Source organism: Cydia amplana, chromosome 11, assembly GCF_948474715.1.
Source record: "Cydia amplana chromosome 11, ilCydAmpl1.1, whole genome shotgun sequence".
Taxonomy (NCBI): domain Eukaryota; kingdom Metazoa; phylum Arthropoda; class Insecta; order Lepidoptera; family Tortricidae; genus Cydia; species Cydia amplana.
The window spans coordinates 6402276-6426048 of NC_086079.1; the positions used below are offsets into that span (position 1 = coordinate 6402276).

General features: G+C 37.6%; 1 protein-coding gene across 3 annotated transcripts in view; it reads left to right on the forward strand.

Annotated features, from left to right (window-relative positions):
- The first annotated feature begins 6882 nt into the window (after window positions 1-6882).
- The window catches only part of LOC134651902 (protein FAM135A), a 148906-nt gene continuing 132015 nt past the window's right edge, over window positions 6883-23773 (forward strand). For all 3 annotated transcript variants that reach the window (XM_063507000.1, XM_063507001.1, XM_063507002.1), the window contains exon 1: window positions 6883-7515. In XM_063507000.1, coding sequence (XP_063363070.1) covers window positions 7439-7515 — 77 coding nt within the window. In that variant the 5' untranslated portion in view covers window positions 6883-7438. The remainder of the gene's footprint in view (window positions 7516-23773) is intronic.

The window sequence follows — 23773 nt, forward strand, 5'->3', positions numbered from 1 at the left end:
ATAACCATATTTTTCGAATTATTTTATACTCGAAATGTAGGACTCAGATGTGTTTTTAGGTTACGACTTCATATTATTAGATTGCCCAATTAGAAATGAAGTAATTAGCAAAGAACGAAAAAATACCGTTTCCGTTCCCATACAAAAAATACCGGTATCCGATCCCTGTTGGCAACAATGTATTTCATTCAATATTTTTTAAGTGGTGATTACACGAAGTATCGTAAAAGTGCCAAAAAGATACTGCGTGTATGCACAAATACTTTTTTGAGGAATAGACTAAAGACTTGGCTTGACAACTATAAGATAGGTGTTTAAAGGTGTGTGCACGACCCTTTAAATGACAAGTAAAAGTACGGGAGTAGAAAAAAATAGTAATACCATCCCGTATGCTTCAGTACCTAGAAGTATGGATATGCTTGTTTGCCACCGACGACGTACCTAGTATAAAAAACAGTAGGTAGGTAGACTAAATAGCGGGCTGCGCTGGTAAATATTCATTCGCACTGTTTATGTACCGCGGCGTGTTCCGTTCCGAGCGTGGGTGAAAATACAGTAGGAAATACCTACTCGTAGCTCTTGTGCTTTTGTGTACAGGAGGATACAATACAGTTGCAATTTTTAACCGAGTTCAATTTATTTCATAGAATTATCCAGTAGGTAACATTGTTGATACAAAGAAATCATCAAATCTAACTCTAGAGAAATAAGCCTCTTTTTTCCAGAGAATTAAGCATTGTTTTGGTTAGTATTGCTACTAGTGCTTAATTCGTGCATTTTCTCTAGAACCTAGAACAACTATTTTATGAAATAAAACTGCTGATGAAGAGTACCTATAAAATAAAACGGTGGGTATAGCTGGTCAACCAAATCTTGTCAGTAAAAAAAGGCGCGAAATTCAAATTGTCTATGGGACGATATCCCTTCGCGCCTACATTTTTCAAATTTGCCGCTTTTTTCTACTGTCAAGATCTGGTTGACCAAGCATATTTAAATTGTCTATCTAATCTAAAGGCGGTTATTTGTTTCTTCTATGTTTTGAAACATCTTGATATTTTACATGATACCTAGTAAAGAAAGAGGTAAGTTTAAAAGAGAACAGAAAACATTTAATATTTACATCTCACTGTTATATTAACTTTTCTCCTTTTTATTATGTTAGTGGTAAGTAAGTACTCTGTATACTGTACTACAAGCGTGAGCAAATTATAATAGCCTTGCTGGCGTTCAAATATAACAAAAAAGCTTTTACTCGTGTATTATGAATTGAAAGCTTCTAAATTTATACTACCTAACTAGACATTCACTTCTAAGGATTCAGAAAAAGGCGCTGCCGTATATTTTTAACTCCCAGTTATAATATCATAGTCCTAAAATAGAGCAGGCTCTAGTATTATGCTAAAGGTAGGCGTGATGACGTCATCTCAGGACCCTCAGGGGAATTAGGAGCGTCACAAACACGATGTCACGTGCAAGTGACATGTAGGTATGTGGGATTATACATGATATAAGGTTATTCGTATACAAATTAAATTATTCCCAATATAACTACTACGATTTTTTTACTTTGAAATACTGAGATTATTTCCTGTAGGTATGTCATAACCTGAACTGGCATCATTTTTATTTCCGTTAGTCAAATTTAAGTTTCGTATTTTAATTTTAATTCAAATATGTATACAGGTACCTATGTAGGTGGCATAAACCACGTTGGTCGGAACATTTGCCGCAGCAATATGCTGAGTGTAGGCCATATTCTACCAACTACCGTGCATTCGCAACACATTTCATCCAAAAAATATATGACTGCGATCTAACTCAAAGTAAAACAAACTCAAAACATTTTATTTGGCGGCTAGGCTACACGTCAAAGTAAGTTGTTTTACGAATTACGAGCAATGGTAATAAAACCTTGTAAAAATAACTGGCGCTGGCAATTTGGCGCAGCCGTAGGCATATTTTAGATTACATTACAGAATTGGAAATCCCTATTACTAATATGTATTAATATCTGGGAGACCGAGCTTTGCTCGGAAAACTTATTAAAACTCAAAAATGCGCGTTTTCCCAGAGATAAACCTAGCTAGATCGATTTTTCGCCCTCAAAAACCCCATATAGCAAATTTCATCGAAATCGTTGAGCCGTTTCCGAGATCCTTAAAATATTTATAGGTACATATAAATAAATAAATATGCAAGAATTGCTCGTTTAAAGGTATAAGATAAATAAAAACTATGTATGTCTTAAAACACTGAACCGATTTCGATGAAATTTGGCATGGAGATAGTTTGCGGCCAGATAAAGGATATCGGATAGTATAAAGATACTATCCTATATCCTTTATCTGGCCTCAAAGACTGTAAAGAACTGTAAGAACTGTAAAGACTGGCTGTAAAGACATAGGGAATGAAAGAGTTTGGATTGGATTCCTCGATAGAGACGAATGCTCGGTAAAGTATAAGAATAATCAGCTGCCGTAGCCGCATTGTCGTCGCGCGCCATTGTCGCCGTTACTTTGTACGACCGCGAACTACTGGCAAGCAACCGTGCATTGCTATCGGTTCCAGAGTCGAGTTCTCAAGTTAGTTTAACATGAGCTAGACTTGTAATACGTTAATGAAGTAAGTCCTTAGACTTACGCATGAGTTGCGTTCTCACGCGCGAGTCCATACTTGAAGTTGCGCTAGATCAGTGGTTCCTAACCTTTTCAGTCCGGTCACCCCTATGTCTAACTAGATAATCAGATTTTACCCCTCCTCCCAATGGTAATAAAAAATAAAACGTGTATGTTTGTTGTATTGTTATATTAGGTTAGCTTATTACCCCCGTAAAATACCAGTTTTACCCCCACGGGGGTAATTACCCCAGGTTAGGAACCACTGCGCTAGATGTAAGGAGTCGCGCGCGAGAACGCAACTCATGCTAGCAGGTGTGATGTGGCGACGGAAGGTTATCAAAAACTGAGCCTTTTTTCAATGTGGCGACGGAAGGCTTCCAAAAGTCCACAATTTTCCACCTGGGAAATTTGCTAGACAAATTCCAACTTTTTTAAACCTTCCGAACCTTTTACAATTATTATTAGGGGAAACTGGGGAGGGTTGATCACCCCTTTTGTTTTTAGCATACATTTTCTTAACTATTTGTAGTATTGAAAAACTTTATAGACCATACGATTCAGAATTTATCTCTTCATTAATAGTTTGAATTAGAACAGATTTGTGCAATAAATTAGACCATTATTTAATGAAAACCCATACTGTTGACTTTTACCATGTGTCCCCTATGTAAGGGAGACTTGTTTACCCCTGGTCGGGAGCCTTGATCCTAGGGGGATCAAGTGACCCTGGTTCTTGGGACACATGGTAAACAGATTTTTACCATGTCTCCCCATACCAGATTCTCATTGATTATATAACTAGGATCGCTATTAGCAATGCATCTATAATTTGTAAAATACACAGCAAACATATTTAAATTGCATCTTCCATGCTTTGAAGTTGTATTTCCGGTAATCAGATGTCTAAGCCGAAGGGATCAAGTCTTCCAGATTTGGGGACACTTGGTAAAAAGATTTTAAGCGGCAATGTCATATTTCGAGGGTAGTATCTACATTAATTTATTCACTTTATCTACAGAAAATTAATATATGTAGATATCTAACACATATTAATCCATAATCTTATACTTTTAAAAAACAATGTAATCGTATTATCCATAAAACAACATAAAATAGGGAATCAATTTTTGAACCAAAAAAAAAGTTAAAAAAAAAACAAAAATCTAAGTTATTAACATAACATTTCTTGTAACAAGCTAGATTTTTTAAAGTTATTATTAAGGTATTTTTTAGCGTCAGATACCTACAGCAATTTTAAATTTTTTACCTATCTCTGGTCGTTATTGTTTACTATAATAAATAATTTTAATTTTAGAAATTTACTGCTCACGTTTCGAGGACGGTGTTTGAGCTGCATAATCCTAAAATCCTTTCTATGGACCGTCGGTTCTATAGTACATAAGGTCGGAAAGCCATTGAAATAGCATTTCATCCATAAAAACAAATATCGCCGGTTGAAAACCAAATATCGTTATAAGTGTTGTTTGTCGACCGAGTAACATCCCCTGTGTGTAAAACGTTTAACTTGATAAACAAGACCAAGTGCGGGTAGTTCGTAAAATGTTGATGTCAACTTTAGTTAGTCTTTTCAAAGGCCACGGGGATAATTCCGTTTTCGGAGTTCGGAGTCGGTTGTATAATTAAAAACTGAATTATACTCCATTAAATCCCGTTTTAATAAACAATAATCAGTCAAAAACCTTGAAAGTTTAAATCAGTGTTTCTCTGGTCGTACCTTTGCGGCATGATTTACTAAAGAAAAGAAAATATTTATGATAGCTCTATGAATTATTTTGTAAGTACTTAAATTTATTACAATGTATATACTTAATCGCTTTGGGGGTGACATGATCCCGGAATCATATCTCCCCTGAAGAAAAAGATAAAGTCTCCCCATACATAGTAAGATTATAAAACGTGCTGTACTCGAAACGTGTGTTTGCGTATATCAATGTAATCCAAGTTAATCATCACTTCAATAAACAACAAATAAAATAAGCACACTCACTAACATCATTTCCATCTCATATTATAAAATAAATCCAGTTAAAGCTTACCGAAAATTTAATATAGTACGTAGAAAATCTTTCACCGTCCGCCATTTTTGAAACACTGACTTTTCCGATACAGTGCCATGACAGAACGTGAAGTTAGGAACGAATGAATGAGTGTTACCAGTGCAAAAAAATGTATCTCGTATGGTTTGATTAAAAATGAAGTTTACCAAGTGTCCCCTAGGGATCGACCCTCCCCACCCTCACCTATGTATTGACTTGCTAGCGTCTTGTGAAGAAAAAAATCCTATTAATTTTACAAATGTATGTCTAACCTTTATCATGTTACTTTTGTATGTTTAACTAGTTTATCACGAAAGATAAATGATTTATGAATTTATTTATTACATGAATATCATGACCGTTTAGAATAATTTTCAGAAAAATATGGTAGGTATGCACTCTCTCTACAACACTCGACCACAGATGTAATAGCAATGAAAATTCAGGCTATTCTGCTGACTGACGCTCTGGTATCGACCAATCGGATCATGACCTTTCCACCCTTTGGGGCAAGTTTTATCACCCTTTCAGATTCAGTTTTCGCTACAAGTTTTTGGTATCGACCAATCCGATCATGACCTGTGACTTTCCACCCTTTGGGGCAAGTTTCATCACCCTTTCAGATTCAGTTTTCGCTACAAGTTTTTAAAGTGTTACGACACGAGTGTTACAGGCGGTCTTATTCTCTTAACTATATGTGTTTAGCCTATTTTGAACAACTCGACCGCTTAGCTATTTCTGCTTCTAATCTTAAGACGTACCTATAACGAGTATTCATGTTTTTGTTCAATCATTATTGTTGCCAGTATCTGAAGGTCATGTTGTCGGTAGTAGATACATAGTTTTGTATAAATTTAGTTTTTTTATTGATTGTAACTTGTAACATTTGTAACGCGTTAAACTCTATTGAAAATTGCATGAAATTTATACGTTATAGTAATAGGTAGGTAGATAATATAATTTCCAAATGTAGGTTACACATACACATGTCTAAGTACTTTTATAATTCGGTAGGACAACGTGTAAAACTAAGCATTCGGTTATATTTCAATTTTTTTAGCGTCACTGCATCTACATCTAGATATAGGTACCTAGTGACAGTAGTGACGCTAAATAAACTAAAATTGTAATTCGATTGACTCTTATTGACTTGATACTTTTACGATCATGACAGATACACACACGAGTCGTAGTTCCTAGTGAAATATTCCTGACCCACTTGATATTTCTAAATATAGGAATTTATTGTAAATTAATGACAAATTTCGCCGACGCCGCTTCGTATAGTTTTCTATTATTAGATGGATCTGTGGGCGATAGGTACTACATTTATAACCGGCCTTATATTGAGGATTACGCAAATCGTAGGGGCGACGCGACAGTTTACCCCTTGTTGGCAGGAAATTTCTTCGATAGTTACGCGTATCCTACGGGAGTTTCGCAACTTTTATATACCTACGTGTAGGTGTACGTATATATATGTAAATATATCTACTGGTACCTATGTACTGATGTGCATTAACGGTCAAAAATTGCGATTGTTCTCGTGTTTTTGTATGGGGAAAAAATCTTCCATCCACTTCGAAAATGTTGTAAAATTTCCCGACAACTTTCCCAACTTTTTGGAAACTTTACACAACATGTACATCTGCTTCTGCCGGCGACTTTGTCGGCGTAGAATTACCTACTACTAGTAGGTATTACTACTACATAAGTACTTTGTAACTTCTATCCCCTTTTTTCACCACCTTAAGGTATCATATCCATGATACAAACTGTCCTATGTCCTTCCTCTGGACTGAAACTATCTCTATACAAAATTTCATATAAATTGGTCCAGCAGTTTTTCGCGTGAACGGTAACAGACAGACAAACAGACAGGCAGGTAGAGTTGGCATTTCCCATTTATAATATAAAGGGTTATAGCTCTGATGAATGCATCAGATCTTGTAAAAAGGTCCAGTTCAAAGAATGAATATGAATGCATTTTGTGTTTGCATAAATGCTGACTAAAAGTAAAGGGCCGTGCGATTCAGCGCACTCAACTAATGCGTTTTCAATATCACTTTGCTGCATTCATCGTGTATACGTAATTATAAGTTTTTACCTCATGACTGTAGATGAACTAAAATTAAAATAGGGACTAATACCTACATTTACTAACATCACTAAGGTTTACTAAACTACTTCGCCGGCGTATAACATTTGATTTCTACGTGGGCGGGAAAGTGTTGATCTAAAAATATCCCGACACGTGGAAACAGCTGAAAATATCCACGCGAGCAAATCCCAACGACGGGCCTTTGCGGCCCGTGAAACATCAAAGCTCGCAATAAAGGTCGCAGTGTTATAGACAGGTATTCATAAAATGGCGGCAAAGGTTAAATCACGAAAGGGCGGCTTAAGCCCGCAAGCGCTCATAACAGGTCTTGTACCTAGATGGATTAGCGCGGCACCTGCGAGACCGAAGCCGGGCCCGAGCGGCACTGCAGGCCCGGCGCGGCGGCGCGGTCTGAACGCTCCGCGCATGCGTCCTTCCCACTATTAAAAATGAATTCCTGGCTCCCGCACTGAGTGCCGCTCGGCCGTCGCAGCCGGCTCACGCTTGTTATTTTCGCGTGAGGCCGGGCCGCGCCCGTGACGTGTGTGCAGTGCTGGGTGTTATCAGTGCATGTGTTGACCCCCGAGCGGGCCCGGATGCGGTGCTAGCGGCCGCGGCATGGCGCGCCGCGCCGCCCGCGCCCGCGCCCTCCAATCCCCACCATGAGCGACCTGCAGGCCACCTTCGAGTTCTCCGTGGAACTCTACAAGTTCTACAATGTCGACCTCTTTCAGAGAGGGTGAGGATGATTTTAAACCCCCATTTTCATTCCTAATTATACCTACGCAACTATACGTAAAGTACAGGACAGGAATTACTGAAAATCTAGTTAGAAACTGAATACAAGCTTTAACCTTTTCAGGACACTAAATTTTAATGAAATCGGTAACTACATCTATCTATACTAGCACTAGCAGCTAATGTAATTCTAACCTAGACCTTTACAGAACACATGCTATCATCTAAATATCAACTGAATTAGTCCTGAAAGGTCCTAGTTAATATACATTACACTAAAATCAGGATAATGCGTTACAAACTTAGTAGCAACAGCTTACTAAGGAATTAATCAAACACCTTGACAGTGACTTATTATCTAGAACCTAATCGATAACTCATTAAAAACACGGGGTAAACTACGACCACATTATCTGTTAACCTAGTTCGGCAGTTACATAACTATAACTAGTAATAAACAAGTGTCAGATGGGTCCTTAGTGCATGTCATGTCATGGAACTGTCGGGATTAGTTAGTGAGTTTTCTGGAACCGGGTATTGTTTAAGAAATCCCTCGCCCTCGGACCTCTAACTCCAAATAGGATTTGCGACGAGCCTGCGCCCCGCAATATTGTGAAGTCGGGTTATTCCCACTAGTTACCACCAAGTTGTTACCAGTGGTAACTACTGGGATTTTTTTTCACCTTTTACCACTGGTAACTGCTGGAAAAAATAATTCCCAGTAGTTACCACCAAAATTTTGTTAAGAGTTAAATAGTAATAAAAACATAACGTAGGTATAGTATACCTAAATATAAAGTGATTTAGAATTACTTAATAAAATCACTTGTAAAACAATCTAAATGGATTATTAAATATATCCTGATATATTTTTTTTTGTACTAGTACCGGTTAAACTGTTTCAATATTTTTGGTCACTTTTAAGGCAGTTTACTAAAACACTAATCGACTTATAATTATTTATTAAATCACTCTATATTTATGCTATTTTGGTGGTAACTACTGGGAATAAAAATTCCCGTGGTAAAAGGTGGGAAAAAAATTCCCAGTAGTTACCACTGGTAACAACTTGGTGGTAACTAGTGGGAATAACCCCTGAAGTCTTGTTACGGTTTTTTCGAAGCGATTCGATAAGGTGGTTAAAGCTAACTCGCTTTGAAAATCTACAACGTTCTAGGTAACATGAATCAGCTTATATTACGAAAATAAGATGTTTGTGCCACTTTTTTATCCATTTCCATGCATAGGTAGATATCATTACAAGTATACTTGATGCCTGATAAAATACAATTATACATAGATACTTAGATCTGACTTAGATAAATAGATAATATTCTTTATTGGCCCGCCTTAATAAAACGTAAAACTTAAGGAAAAACAATTGATTAATGTTAGAGGCAGAGGGGATCTTATCGCTAAACAGCGATCTCTTCCACATAACCCTTGTGGAGAGGAAACAGATTTAATCAAAAAAGTAGGTAGGTACTAACAAGCATAATAATCAAAAAAAAAATGACATCGGATTTTTTTCCTCAAATCTATTTAACATTTCGTTTTTACACTGATCATACCAAACGAAGGTAGGGACGACTGGGACTTTTAATTGACGTTAACGTTAAACAAAATGCCTTTTTTGTAAGTATCTATCCCACATCCCACGCATGACGCAACAGAAGGGACTGAAATGAGACTGGTCTCATTAAAGACCCTTCTGTTGTTGAATGAACGGTATATGTGAATGGGTCACATACACGCAGGTCAACAAAAGTTGCCTCTTCTGTAGGGTTAAAATTAATTAAGTGTAGTCTTACTTTTGGTTGGGACTTATACTAAAATCGTTCTGATGTAGTTTTTAGGTTTTTCAAAATGAGTTCCCACTAAATATGTGATTGACCCAAAATATCCAAATACGAATTGTACGGTGTAAGTACCTACATGCAACACAATTAAGTATTAATAGGTACAATGCACATCGACCATACATGCTGATGTTATACCTAATGCATCAATTAAAAACCGACCAAGTGCGGGTCGGACTCGCGTTCCAAGGGTTCCGTACATTAAGTCCGACTCACGCTTGACTGCACATTTCTAATAGGGTATCCTGTCATCTATAGATAAAGAACTATTTTGTGCATTTTTCTCAAAATTTAGGACCTAGTACTTTAGGAGATAAAGGGAGGGAATGGTCATTTTTTGGCTATTTTCTTAAATAACTTCTAACCTGTATTTTAAAATTATAAAAAATAGTATATTTTAAATTCTGAATATGAGCTCTTTCATTTTATATATGTATAACACGATACAAATAGTTTTAAAAACTTTATTTTTTAACTTTCTCATTTACCTCCCAACAGTGCCCCATGTTTAAAATTCATTTGTTTACGTTACATGTCCATCTTTGGGTCACTAATTAACATATCGTCAGGGATAGTGCAATACCGCGTAACTAACAAATGCAGTAAGGTCCAACTTCCTTGTACGGTGTTTGAATTTCGAACTCTTTCGACTTTGTTAGTTACGCGGTATTGCACTATCCCCATACTATCCCCGATGATATGTGTACCAAATTTCAACTTAATTGGTTCAGTAGTTTCCGAGAAAATATGCTGTGACAGGCGAACAGACAGACAGACGCACGAGTGATTCTAAAAGGGTTCCGTTTTTTCCTTTTGAAGTACGGAACGAACCCTCAAAAGCAGCGGTCGGCAATCCGCGGCCCGCGGGCCGCATGCGGCCCGTGAACCTGTCACTTGCGGCCCGCGAGCCTCCCTGTCTATTTTGTATGTTATATTGACAAACGACAATGTCTAGTCTAGTGATAAATATTAACAAAGTGCGGCCCGCGTCAACTTCGTTACCTACTACTATGTGGCCCTTGGCTGCTAAAAGGTTGCCGACCGCTGCTCAAAAGTAATACCTCCTATATCATGAAGGTATTATATACGTATAGTTTTGCACCAGACTACGAATAAGTGGTGTATGTATACCTAAGCCCGACCTATTATAGAGACAAACAATTACTGAAATAGTTTCGATCAGTTAATTGCCTGTTTTAATTAACTAGGTTATACTTTAGTAAAGGCATTAGTAAAAACGTGGCTATTTCAAGATTTAAATATATTTATATTTGAATAGGTATTTGATGATTTTAGGAGTGGGAGCCCGAATAATAGAATCGGGTTTCTGTCAAACCACGGTGGCAATGGCGGTTTGAACTGAAATATTGAGGACCTACCGCGAAAATCTAAAATTGTATATTTCTTTATCGGCCTCTCTATCACTCTTACATATTCGAGCGATAGAGAGGCAGATAACTAAATTTCTATCTTCGGTTTTCGCGTTAGACACTCTTGAGTACCCAGCACAATTAGGCACACCATAGACACTAGACGTAGAGTTGGAAATATTGGGGAGAGTTCCAAATATTCAAGAGAGCTTTTACTATGCAAATGTATATATGTCGGAATCGTGGGCGTATCATATATAGCACATCAGGACCTTCAATCATGGATGACGAGCCCTCGGCAATGAAATACGTTATTCAACTCACAGCCTTTATTGGATAAGACTGATTACAAATCATAGCACACGTTACACTTCTTATTCAAAGCAAACCAGTGGATTAGACCCAGGAACCGCCACCGACGTCATCTTCTCCCGTTCTTTCTCTGATCTGAAGATTGACAGCTATAGATAGATGGCACATTTCAGCCATTCTCCGACATATATATAGCTACAAAAGCTATTTTTGCAGCTCGATGTACAGTCACCATTAACCCTTAAATGCATAGTGATGCATTTATACCTTGGAGGATATAGTCAAACGGAGACGCCATGTCTGTAATTTTCTGTACAAAACAGTCTGCCGATTTTTGCGGGGGAGGGGAACGTCAAATGTATGCGTAACGTAAAAATAGCCATGTCAGATAAACGTCAGTACATACATTGTGTATGACCGTTGGCCGCCTATTTTCGACAGAGGGGAAAGCCTGTTAATGGCTACTCCGTTTAGTTGTATCCTCCAAGATTTATACACACAACATAAACATCAAATGTTATGCATTATTAAACAAATTCTATTTGTTCTTGTATATTATTTCAATAGTAAAACTAATAAATTTTCCGAATTATTACATAAATTTACGCAGTATTTTAATTTATAAAAGTTACATTTGTTTATAGACGAAATGTCGGAAAACTTGGAAAAACCTGGAAGTTGATGATTTTTAGTATGTGATTTTGGGCAGATTTTTCGGGGTTTGTAATTATTTTATATTTAAAAACTTTATCATAGGTATATCACAAATAGTGTACCTTTCTAATGGTAGTAAAAAAATTCATATATCTATTACTGAAAATTACATATTTACATAAATATGATTAAGCCAATTCAACTTCTAACACTGATTTCGCAGTGAAAATCGAAGTTATATTTTTTTTACTATTTTTCCTAGAATCGGCAAACAATTATGTGACACATATATTAATTTCGGGCTAAAAGAAAAAGACATGCATTTAAGGGTTAAAATAAGTGTTTCAAATACTCATGACGACAAACTTCAAAAAAATTCTCAAAATAATAGGCACAGTAAAACGATAACCATTAGAAGTAAAAACTAAAGCTTTTTGTAAGTAATATCTAAGGCTAATTACCTTGGTTGCATGCTGCATGCATTGCATGCGAGCTTCCTTTACGAATAATTTATTAAAAGGTCTTTCAAAATTTTAACGCTATTTAAACACGAGGGTCATTCAGACTAGACTAAACTAAAAACTAAAATCGATTTAATTTAGTAGGTACCCCAGTAAAATATCTTAAAATAGAGGCTGAAGATCATATAATATAAAAGGCGATACGTTTATTATATTTTCGGGCATAAATACACTTTGTTTCCAGAAAATTAAGGATAAAGGTTCCTAATTTCTAGAGTAGACTTCTATCACCTTAACCCATTCACTCGTAGTGCTATGCTATAGCTGATTTGTTTTTTCGGTACCTAAGCGCCTGCAGCGAAATATTTTATTATGGTTTTTTAGACAATGTGTGTGTCGTGATTAGGAGCCCGATTCATATTTGACAATTTGTTATTTGATACGATCTTGACGATTGCTCACGCATGTGAAATGAAATGAATCATCAATCACGATCGTCGAGGTCATATCCAAAACCAGTTCAAAACCTCAACAAACTTAAATTGGACTGGGTAAAAAAAAGACCAATTAAATCTTTACCAGGAAGCCTATTCTTTTTTTGTATTCTTTTTTTTTTCAATACAGGTTTACAAGTTATAAATTTGATCTAGATTTCAAAAATCAAGTTATAGTCAGTGATACTTTTTCAACAAGGAACGTCACTTTAGACACTAACATATAACATCTGTAACAAATCCAAATCAAATTCATAACCCGTTATTACCTACAATCAGAATACGCCTCCCGTTTACTATTATGTACAATATCTGGGAGACCGAGCTTTACTCGGAAAACATATAAAATCTCAAAAATTAGCGTTTTCCCAGAGATAAGACCTAGCTAGATCGATTTTTTGCCCCCGTAAAGCCGTTAGAGCCGTTTCCGAGATCCCCGAAATATATATATATATATAAACTAGCAAAAAGCAGAGCTTTGTAAGGGCTCGCGGAGCTTTTCTACCTAAACGTACCGTACCGCGACTTTGATCCAGTCCGAGGCTTGTTCCATGTTCAATCGAGTGGGTACGTAATAAGTCCGTTAAGGACGCAGCTATAAGTGAGAGCAAGAAAGAAATATACCTACTAATTGGCCCTCGGTCGCTGTCCGGTACGCCTGTCTGATACAACTTTTACTTTGTCCATTAAAAACGTGTCCAGACGACAAAATTAAATTGCCAATATCATCCACACGTAATATACAATTTCATAAGCCCTTATTTCATCCTACACGATCGCCCAGTACTTCTTGTAAGGAAGCCAACTGGCTTTTCTTTTCTGGCAATGTTGGGTCAGTGAGCCAATGTCCTTGAATTTATTTATACGTCCACACCACACAATTGAGCGTAAAACTATCCCGTCTGGACACCTACTGGCGGTAATCATGCTGCTCCGCACATAAACTCTGTATAATTTGCTCTCTTAAGTGCTCATCAAGACGAGTGAGATGACCAAAACAGCGTGTGCCTATGTTGCAACAAACGTGAGTTCCATTAAATAAGTACTGCCAGGGTTCAGCTACAGCTATATCGTGAGTATCTCCTAAGTGCTCAAAAAGACGAGTCGGATGACCAAAACAGAGTGAGCCTATATTGTATAAAACCCGAGCTCTACTAGGTACCTACTGCCAGAGTTCAGCATCAGCTACCTTGGGTACTACTCTACCAAGTGATCATCATGACGAGTCGGATGTCCAAAACAGCGTGTGTCTATGTTGCACCAAACCCGAGTTCCACTAGGTACTGCCAGGGTTCAGCATCAGCTCTATCTTGGCCATCTTGGGTACTACTCTCCTAAGTGCTCATCAAGACGAGTCGGATGTCCAAAACATCGTGTGCCTATATTGCAAACCTGAGTTCCACTAAATACTGCCAGGGTTCAGATACAGCTCTATTTTAGGTATCTCCCAAGTGCTTAAAAAAATCGAGTCGGATGACCAAAACAGCGTTTGCCTATGTTGCACCAAACCTGACTTCCAATAGGTACTGCCAGGGTCCAGCATCAGCTCTATCTTGGGTATTGCTCTCCCAAGTGCTCATTCTGACGAGTCGGATGTCCAAAACAGCGTGTATCTATGTTGCACCAAACCTGAGTTCCAGTAGGTACAGCCAGGATTTAGCATCAGCTCATCAGCTCTATCTTGGGTACTGCTCTCCCAAATGCCCATCAAGACGTGTCGGATGACTAAAACAGCGTTTGCCTATGTTGCACCAAACCTGAGTTCCACTAGGTACAGCCAGGGTTCAGCATCAGCTCTATCTTGGGTACTACTCTCCTAAGTGCTCATCAAGACGAGTCCGATGACCAAAACAGCGTGTGCATATGTTGTATTAAACCCGAGCTCCACTAGGTAATGCCAGGGTCCAGCATCAGCTATCTTGGGTACTGCTCTACCAAGTTATCATCATGACGAGTCGGATGTCCAACCCAGTGTGTGTCTATGTTGCACCAAACCTGAGTTCCGCTAGGTACAGCCAGGGTTAAGCATCAGCTCTATCGTACTGCTCTCCCAAGTGCTCATCAAGACGTGTCGAATTATAACATGACTGATCAGTTCATAGGCATCACAGAACAGAACATCGAGTAAATTGACCTCCGCAGTGAATATGTCGTAGTCCGATCGTATAATCCGCCGTATTACATTACGGCTAGCCGTTTTCAAAAACAGGAGCGTTTTGAAATGCGGCGGTTCGACGATTAGCCGGATTGTCATTGCGATACGTTCTTCAATAAGGCGGCCTACGTGTAGCCGCATCGTATCTAAGTACTATTTAGATTGTAGAGTGACCAGTTCTTTCGGTCGCCTACGTAACCGGAGTTTGACAATGTTTGCAATTTAATTTATTTTTACTATGGTCCCACCGCACTACATGTTTCTTTTCCAAAACATTTACTTCACAACTTAAATAGACGGAGCCCCGCAAATGCGGGGCTCCTATTTCTGGGCGGTTTGCCCTTCGGGCATCTGAAGCTACCTAACCTAACGAACCTAACCTACTTACCTACCTACGCTTTTTTCCCTAAAGTGTAATGTTTTCACGGACGTCTCACTAAATCAATAGGTAGGTAGGTTAGGTTCGTTAGATAGCTTCAGATGCCCGAAGGGCAAACCGCTCAGAAATGGGAGCCCCGCGAGGCCGGGCTCCATCTAGTTAAGTTGCGATGGAAATGTTTTTTGAAAAGAAACAGTTCGACGAACTCCAGATTTGATGGACACCCCAGCGTTTTTCATAGTTTGTTGTTGTTATGTCAGGCAGCGCCACGAGTGTTAAAAATGGGAACTAAAAACTGTCAAAGCGGCGGCTAATGACTCGCTGTATTACATTACGGCTAGCCGTGTTGAAGAACGTATGGCGCCGAATACATTCCGGCGGATTCTCATTCAGCCGCATTCAATCCGGCTAATAGTTAAACCGCCGCATGTCAAAACACCCCTGTTTTTGAAAACGGCTAGCCGTAATGTAATACGGCGGATTATACGATCCGACTGCGACAAATATACAGCAAGATTATTGTTCCAGTATTCAGAGAAACTTAATTGCTAAATTGGGAATCAAACCGAGCGAAGCGAAATGGGTCTGAATCCAAAATTTTAACCCTTTTTAGGGTTCCGTACCCAAAGGGTAAAAAACGGGACCCTATTACTAAGACTACCCTAAGACTTCGCTGTCCGTCCGTCCGTCCATCCGTCCATCGTCCGTCCGTCCGTCCGTCCGTCTGTCACCATGCTGTATCTCATGAACCGTGATAGCTAGACAGTTGAAATTTTCACAAATGATGTATCTCTGTTGTCGCTATAACAACAAATACTAAAAATAAAATAAAATAAATATTTAAGGGGGGCTCCCATACTACAAACACGATTTTTTTGCTCTATTTTTTATTGATGGTGCGGAACCCTCCGTGCGCGAGTCCGACTCGCACTTGGCCGGTTTTTTTGTATTCATCGTTGTTAATACATAGTACATTGACACGAATTTTAATTCATAATTTTTCTAATAGATGGCGCTAGTAGTCATACAAAGTGTTATTCCTTTATTTTATTTTATTAAGTTGATAAAATGATATTTTTATGTTTGATAACACATCTAGACATGAATTTAAATTACTATGTTAAATTTCAAACCTATAAGTGCGATAGTTTTTCCGTAAAGTGTACCACAAGAATGCATAGTTTGTCGAATAGTGATAGGGCTCGCTTCGCTCGCCCTAATAAATAAATATGCAAGAATTGCTCGTTTAAAGGTATGTACATATATGTGATAGGTATTTGAAAATGTCTAATTTTGTAAAGGATAATTTTACATTGTAATTCGTTTAAAACGCGATGGATAAGGTTCGCATGGATTCGCAGGCTAGCCATCAAGGAGGATGAGTTCTTAAATTACAGCCCATAAAGTATTATCGTAAAAACATACTGCGGTACCATAAACTCGGTGTTATCCAATACCGCTTAAAGGTCGTATCTCACTTCACATTGTCAAAGTAAAAGCAACCTTACGACGTGTAAAATAAGGTTCAATTCGGAGACAAAACAATATAAAGCTATGAGATTGCGATAAGTCATCGCCGTGATAGAAGACTGCGGTATGATATGAGCGCAAAACAAAATAAGTCGCATTCGGAAAGTTAGCAAGTTTCTACAAAGTCATGCTTATGATGCCGGGGTAAAACTTTGGTAGACACTGTTTTTGTAGACACAAGGTCGTGCTTTAGTTCAACTTTACAAGATCGTGACTTGCTGTTCTTTTTTCCTTTAAAAAAAACATATTCTCAGGTAGTCAGAGTAAATAGCTTTTACGATATAAAAATATGATTAGGCTTCAAGCAAAAAGTACGCGTCGATGCAGAGGCGATTGAGGGATAATCACAACAGCATTCTAAAAGTCATTTCTGAAAGGATGTGTAGCTGTCAAATACAGAAACAGTGGGTAGACAGTCTCAAGGGGTGTGTATCATATCATAAATAGTTTTTAAGATATTACCTACTGTGATCTTTGTTTTATGTTTTTATGTTTTTAAAAGTTTAATTAGTTTTATGTTTTATGTGCTTAATATATTAATTTTAACTCTGTGATTTTATTTTATTTATTTTTATTTTTATTGTATTTTAACATTTATTTGTATTCTTGTGATTATTATTGTTTTTGTAATTTTATTTAAATTTATCATGATCATGATCATAGTTATCTGAAATAAATGTATTTTGATTTTTGATTTGATTTTGATTTATTCTTTGTAATCAATTTTTTTTATTACAAAGTATAAACATTTAAGCATAATTTCTAGTTAGCAAATAATTCCTAAGGAGAAGCAAATACTTGCAATAATTTAGTAGGTAATATCTTAAATTAGTAAATAATTCACACAGAAAAATACAGACTATATTTTAAATCATTTCCACATGGGTTTATTGAACCAATTCAACAGCGACCGTCATGTGTCACAGCGCGCTATTTTTACAATGTTTACTGTATTTCCACAACTTAATAAAATCACCTCTCAACTAATTTCTCAAATATTTCCTCGTGAAACCCGAACGATGCGCCTACGCTTTGGTTTCGTGACCCAATTTCAAAGAAAACAAACATATTGTTTACTACGTTAAAAATAGAATTTTCTGCTTTATCTTATGGCGAGGTTGTACCTACTGTTAGTAGAAATAAATGTTTAATTTAGTTAGTAGAAATATGTAAAAATGTTTTATTTTGAATTGTGAAAATACAGATCCCATCAAAAACATTACATGTAAAAAGATGCAAGTCTCGCAACGCAATTCTTCAACTACAAAAAAGTTTTGAGATGTAATGTGAAACCAAGTCGGTTATTTTAATCAGTGCCAGGGGGTGTTAAAACCGTATCAATAAGATATCTTTAATTTTTAATACATATAATGACTTGGCAATCGCACATAATGCTTTACTGTATTGGGCCCCATACATTCCACGACTCTTCTCTTTCCGCATAGACTCTAAGTAATACTTGGTAATACTTATGAGTTTTCCTAGTAAATAATAATGTTTCTTTCCTGCACGTGATATCCTGGCCGATAAAACTGACGGCTTTCTAGCACACACATACAAAATAATACAAATATACCTACCAACGAACATTTGTTCACTTGATAGTACAGGGTGACGAAGCGGTAACTACTAATTAAATTAGTGACTGTCGAATGATTGACTGTGAATGATGACTACATCGAACCAGGGAAAACAATAACAGGCCGCCATGAATTTAACATAACAAATAATGTATTATTCATCACTGGGTCACACGTGTGGACGAATAGGCGACAGCTCCTACTATTTGTACCTAAATAGTTTTCAGGAAAATGGTTCCGATAGAATCGATAGATAGATCGGTTACTATTTTGACAACAGACGTTGAAAAACTTGAAAATCACACTGATTTAAACTTTCACGATTTTTACACATTATTAAGTTTTTAAGATTTACCTCCGACGTTTCGAGGACGGCGTTGTGCCCGTGGTCTCGGAGAAGACTGGCTTAAGTTGACATCAGCATCTTCTAACCGCGCGAGTTTTACGAACTACCCGCACTTGGTCTTGATCCGCTTGAACGTTTTGCGCACTAGCACGCAACGCACGCACGCACGTTAGATACGCGATTAAGTCCCGTTGTACAATTAATAAACTTGAAAACCATCAAATATCACTGATAGTAAACAAGACTGAAGAAAAGATTCCGCAATTATGTATTAAACGACTTTACCACAAAACTGCCAATAAAGATTGCTTGACACATTTACATCAAAATATGCCGGTAGTTTTATTAAAAGCCAAAACCACTACGCGGGAACTGTTTGCCAATTTTTGCGTCCTATTTTCAGCTAGCACTTACTAATATTCGATAGTGCAACGCGTCCCAAAAACATAATCTCTGACGTAATGAAACTCATATTATCTAGTTTATAATATAGGTAAGTAGTATCACAGTAAGTAGGTAGGTCTAAGTAGTCATGTTTACCTGACCCTCTCGACCTATATCAAGTAGGCGCCGGTGACAGCGTTTATTGTCCGTCTATACTCTATTGTAGCCATTATACGTTATTAATATAGAACAATCTATTAAGTATATGACGACAGTTAATTTAAGGGTGACTTATAGGACACTCCCACAATGTTGAAGTTGGTCCAAAGTTAGCTTAGACGGACTCTACCGAATTTTGACAAATCCCTAAAACATTTTCGCTTTCCGCGTCGAATAAAATAAATCCAGACAGGATAGCACGACATCGATGACAATTCTATTTGCTTTGTAGTGGCCACAGCACCGAGTAGCGGCAAACCCATTGGTTAGAAAAATTTAAAACTTAACATATTGTCGTCGGTTACCGCGATAGTTAAGTACCGCGTATAATGAATTTATCATACATACGTTTCGAACCCTTTACAGCGTTTGTGGTCAACGGGTCTCCCGTTGAATTTGTAATTTAATTTTTTTTACTAAAATTGATTTTGAATCATAATAACTAGTTGAATTACGCCTATGATACAATTTAGAATGGAGTTATGATTTAATTCTAGTTTAAGGCCAAGTTACGTATAAAAGTGAATTTAAGGTATCCAGTTTTGCCATCCCTTATTTTCAATGAACTGCAACATTGATGTGGGGTTTGGATATTTGGTTGTTATGTTAGTTTAAGTTTTGGTTGTCAACAGACGAGACGGTGTCTGCCAAAGGTTGACGACCGTCAGCCGATTGAAATAGACACGAATCACTGACCTATCTCCTATCTCGCTAGATTTGCGACTGTCAATGTGACGTTCGACTTCCACAATTTTGGTGCCACATGCAAAAGCCCTAGAATTTATAGAAGTGACGTACCTACCGAAATAATCAGTAGCGGAAAAATTCGTGTGCGACCCATGAATGTCATTTCAGTCTGCCTACAAAAATGGAAATATATTTTTACGTAAAAGCGGGCGGGGCGGCGGAAAGCGCCGAAATTTTAAAACGTAACAAATATAAGAGCCTCGGTAGAGAGTACCATTTTGTACCATTTGGAGTTGAAACTCAGAAATCGCGAAGCGTCTGGTTGACGTAACTGGTGACCGAAGAGCTGGCGGCTACCTCGCACAACGTATCAGCATTGAGATACAGCGAGGAAATGTCGCCAGCATCTTTGGTACAATGCCTCAAGGGCCTATTTTAGATTTAAGCTAGTTTTTAATTTATTTTAGTAACATACCGACGACTCCGCTGGCTTGGTCACCTGGAGAGGATGGGGGAGGATCGTGCTGTAAGAAGAGCGTATGTGGGGCGCCCGGGCGGAAAACGTCCGTCTGGACGTCCCAGATACCGCTGGACTGACGAAACCCAAAAAGACCTGTCCGCCCTTGGAATACCCAACTGGTGCGAAGTGGCACAGAATAGGGTAGAGTGGCGCTCTCTTGTGTCAGAGGCCAAGATCCTCTTTGGGTCTCTGAGCCAGTGATGTATGTATGTATGTATGTATGTAACATACTGTATATATCTTGTTTGTAAATAAATGATTGTAGTATTTTTACGTTTTAATCTCTCCCACCACCTGCCCACTTGCACCATCCCACTAACCCGGGGTTAAACGGTTAAACCGTTAGCCCAGTGTCAAATTGTACTGGTAACCATGGTAACTCCAGGTTTAACCGGTTAACCCTGGGTAGTAGAATGGTACAAGTGGGCCTTGGTAAATTATTAATTATCCCGCGTCCCAAGATACAGGATGTGCCTAATTTTGCTGCCATTCATATAAATATTAATGAATTAGGTAAGTAGTGCAATAACACTAAGAGCTAGAATCACTTAAGTCCAATTTGTGAAAAAGGTAATGATGTTTTGATGGTAATTCAAGGGGCTGGTTGGGATTATAACGGCACCACTTTTCAAACTGTTAACATCGAGTTCCTTGAAGCCTAGGAACACCACCATATCACACACAAGGATCAGAAGTCAAACTGTGGTCTAATAATTATGCATAGGACACAGTTTCTGCATATATGCATAGGTCTATGTCATTAATTCAACCAATAAATAAGTAATTAATTCAAACTGGGCGAGGAAAAATCTATAGACTGATTTTTCCTCGCCCAGTTTGAATTAATTACCCAGCTAAATTTATTCTTAGAAAACACGAGGCACAATTTCTAAAATAAAATAAAATAAATACCTACCTACCTACAGAAGAATGTTTTGTACTAAAATATTTTGACTACGGCATAAGCAGTTTTCAATGTAAATATATAGTTCCCTAATATGAGTGTCTTACAGTAGACTAGACTCTCCATTTTTTTTTTATAGAATATCAGATTTTTCCGAGTAGATAATAAGTTTCGAATAAGACTCGCTACCCCATTTATTAGTTTATACACCCTGTAAAGTGATATACTAACTATAGGTACGTCAAGACGGACCTATATAGAAATAGCAAATAGGTCACCTTGTATAAGCCCCGGTTTGCCCTGACAGCTTAATCCGTCTTAACATTAAACACATGGGGCGAATATAACCACTCTTGGCATATGAAAGATAACGCTGTTATATGTTTTGCTTGTTAAACGTGATACTATTTATTCATCAAACTAGCCTCCGCCTGCGGCTTCGTCTGCGTAAGTCGAAAATTTTAAACTTCATTGTCACCCCAAAGTGAAGGGAGATTTACAAATGCAGATCTATAAAATTAACAATTTTGGTATGGCATCGTCTTTATAGAGAACCAACGAGTAGGTACCTTTTATCTCGAAATGTCATCTATTATTATTATCATTAAAAAATGGATCTGCATCGCATCGTTCAGCATGGTACTAACAACTAACAGTGATTTGATGAAAAATGTTTTTATATCTAAGTAACTATATACCTACTAGTACAGCTACTATTGTTAGGTTTATACTAAGGTAGTTTAGGTACAACGATCAAAGATTAAACCACAAAGAAATAATCGACCGGAATAACAAAACGGGACAACTCCAAAGTAAAATACCCGACGCCTGAATGACCGATATAGTGACATCACCTTGACGATATACGTACTTGGATTTATCCGTTTCTTTCTTTGCGTCCTCTGTGTATTTTGTTTCAAAGTTTTCAACTGCCTAAAGCATCAGTACAAACACATAATACCTAGCACAGAAGTTTCTCGCTCTACTCTCTTCTTCGCAGCACTGAAACTTCAATAAAATTGAGGTACTTGCACGTTTAAGGTTCACCTGCTTCGTAGGCATGTTAACTGTCAACTAGGCTAAAGCGGTCATTAAATGTCTCTAAAGTTTACACGGGCTCATAACTGTTACAACTGTTACAAGCATGTTACAAGTTACAGTACGACACTCGTAAACTTATAGGCACCGGAAAAGCACTACCAAGTTAGAGTCTTATTCGCAGTTGGCAAGTGGAAGTAAATTTGACGCTCCGAGGAGTTTCTGAGACAACTAGTTGTATAGTAACTTTGTTGTGACTGTTGTGAGGGTGTAGCGATCGAAGTCATGTGCACGAAACTTTGCTTTGTTAACGTGTCATCACAACGTGACAAGCTACTAAAGTTTATTTCTGATTGGGTTTTGTAAGGAAATTCCAGCGGGTCATTCATTACTTATTAGCAATATGTGAAATTTTCGAAGTCAAAGTCAAACAGTATGAAGTTATTTTAAAGGCGTAGGACTTTTTGAAGCATACCGTGGTTCTAGATTCTATGGAATTTTTAGTTGTAAAATAATATACATATAAAAAAGTAAAAAAGGACATTTAATATAAATAGTATAATGTAATATGTATATTAATTTACAATGCATTTTATAACGGTGATATAAAAAAAACATTGAAGTATAACGTGATCAGTAATTAGTATTATTTTATAGGTTTATGATAAAATGAATTACGTTCTATTAAAATGAACTCAGTAATGATATGACAGTATGTACAAATTTGATATGACATCATACTTTTTGACTTTGACTTTGACTTCGAAAATTTCACGTATGGCGGCTCCAAGGATTTTAGAACCACGGTATGCTACGAAAAGTCCTAAGCCTGCTTATTAGGCCAAATTAAGAAACTATGCTACAGAAATATTCCACAAAACTTTTGATATTAGGGTTCAAGATGAATTATAAAAATGTAAAGAGTTAGATGTACCTAAATATAGTCAAGGAATTTCATGTATTAGAACAAATTAAAATATTTTCAGAAAATATTTTAATTTGTTTTTATTTCAAGTAGACACACTACTATAAATTATAAACTTTGAATAAATGTCATATACTAAGAAAAAGTGACCAAGGCCTCCAGTGCCCCAGGCTGGAATCGAACCAGCGTCCTCTGCTATCGCGGCAGGTGCCTGAGCCATTCGGCCACTGGGCCACAGCGCCATAGGTCGAATTTTTCCAAGTATATGCACTTCTTACTGGAGGCTTATGGCGCCCCCTGGCCACCTCTAAGGTAGAACAGTATGGTTCGACCTTTCTAACTGGATCAGCTCAGGTGATACTGAGTTAGCGAGAGAGATGGCGCTGCCAATCAAAAGAGGGGGCGCCATAAGCCTCCAGTAAGAAGTGCATATACTTGGAAA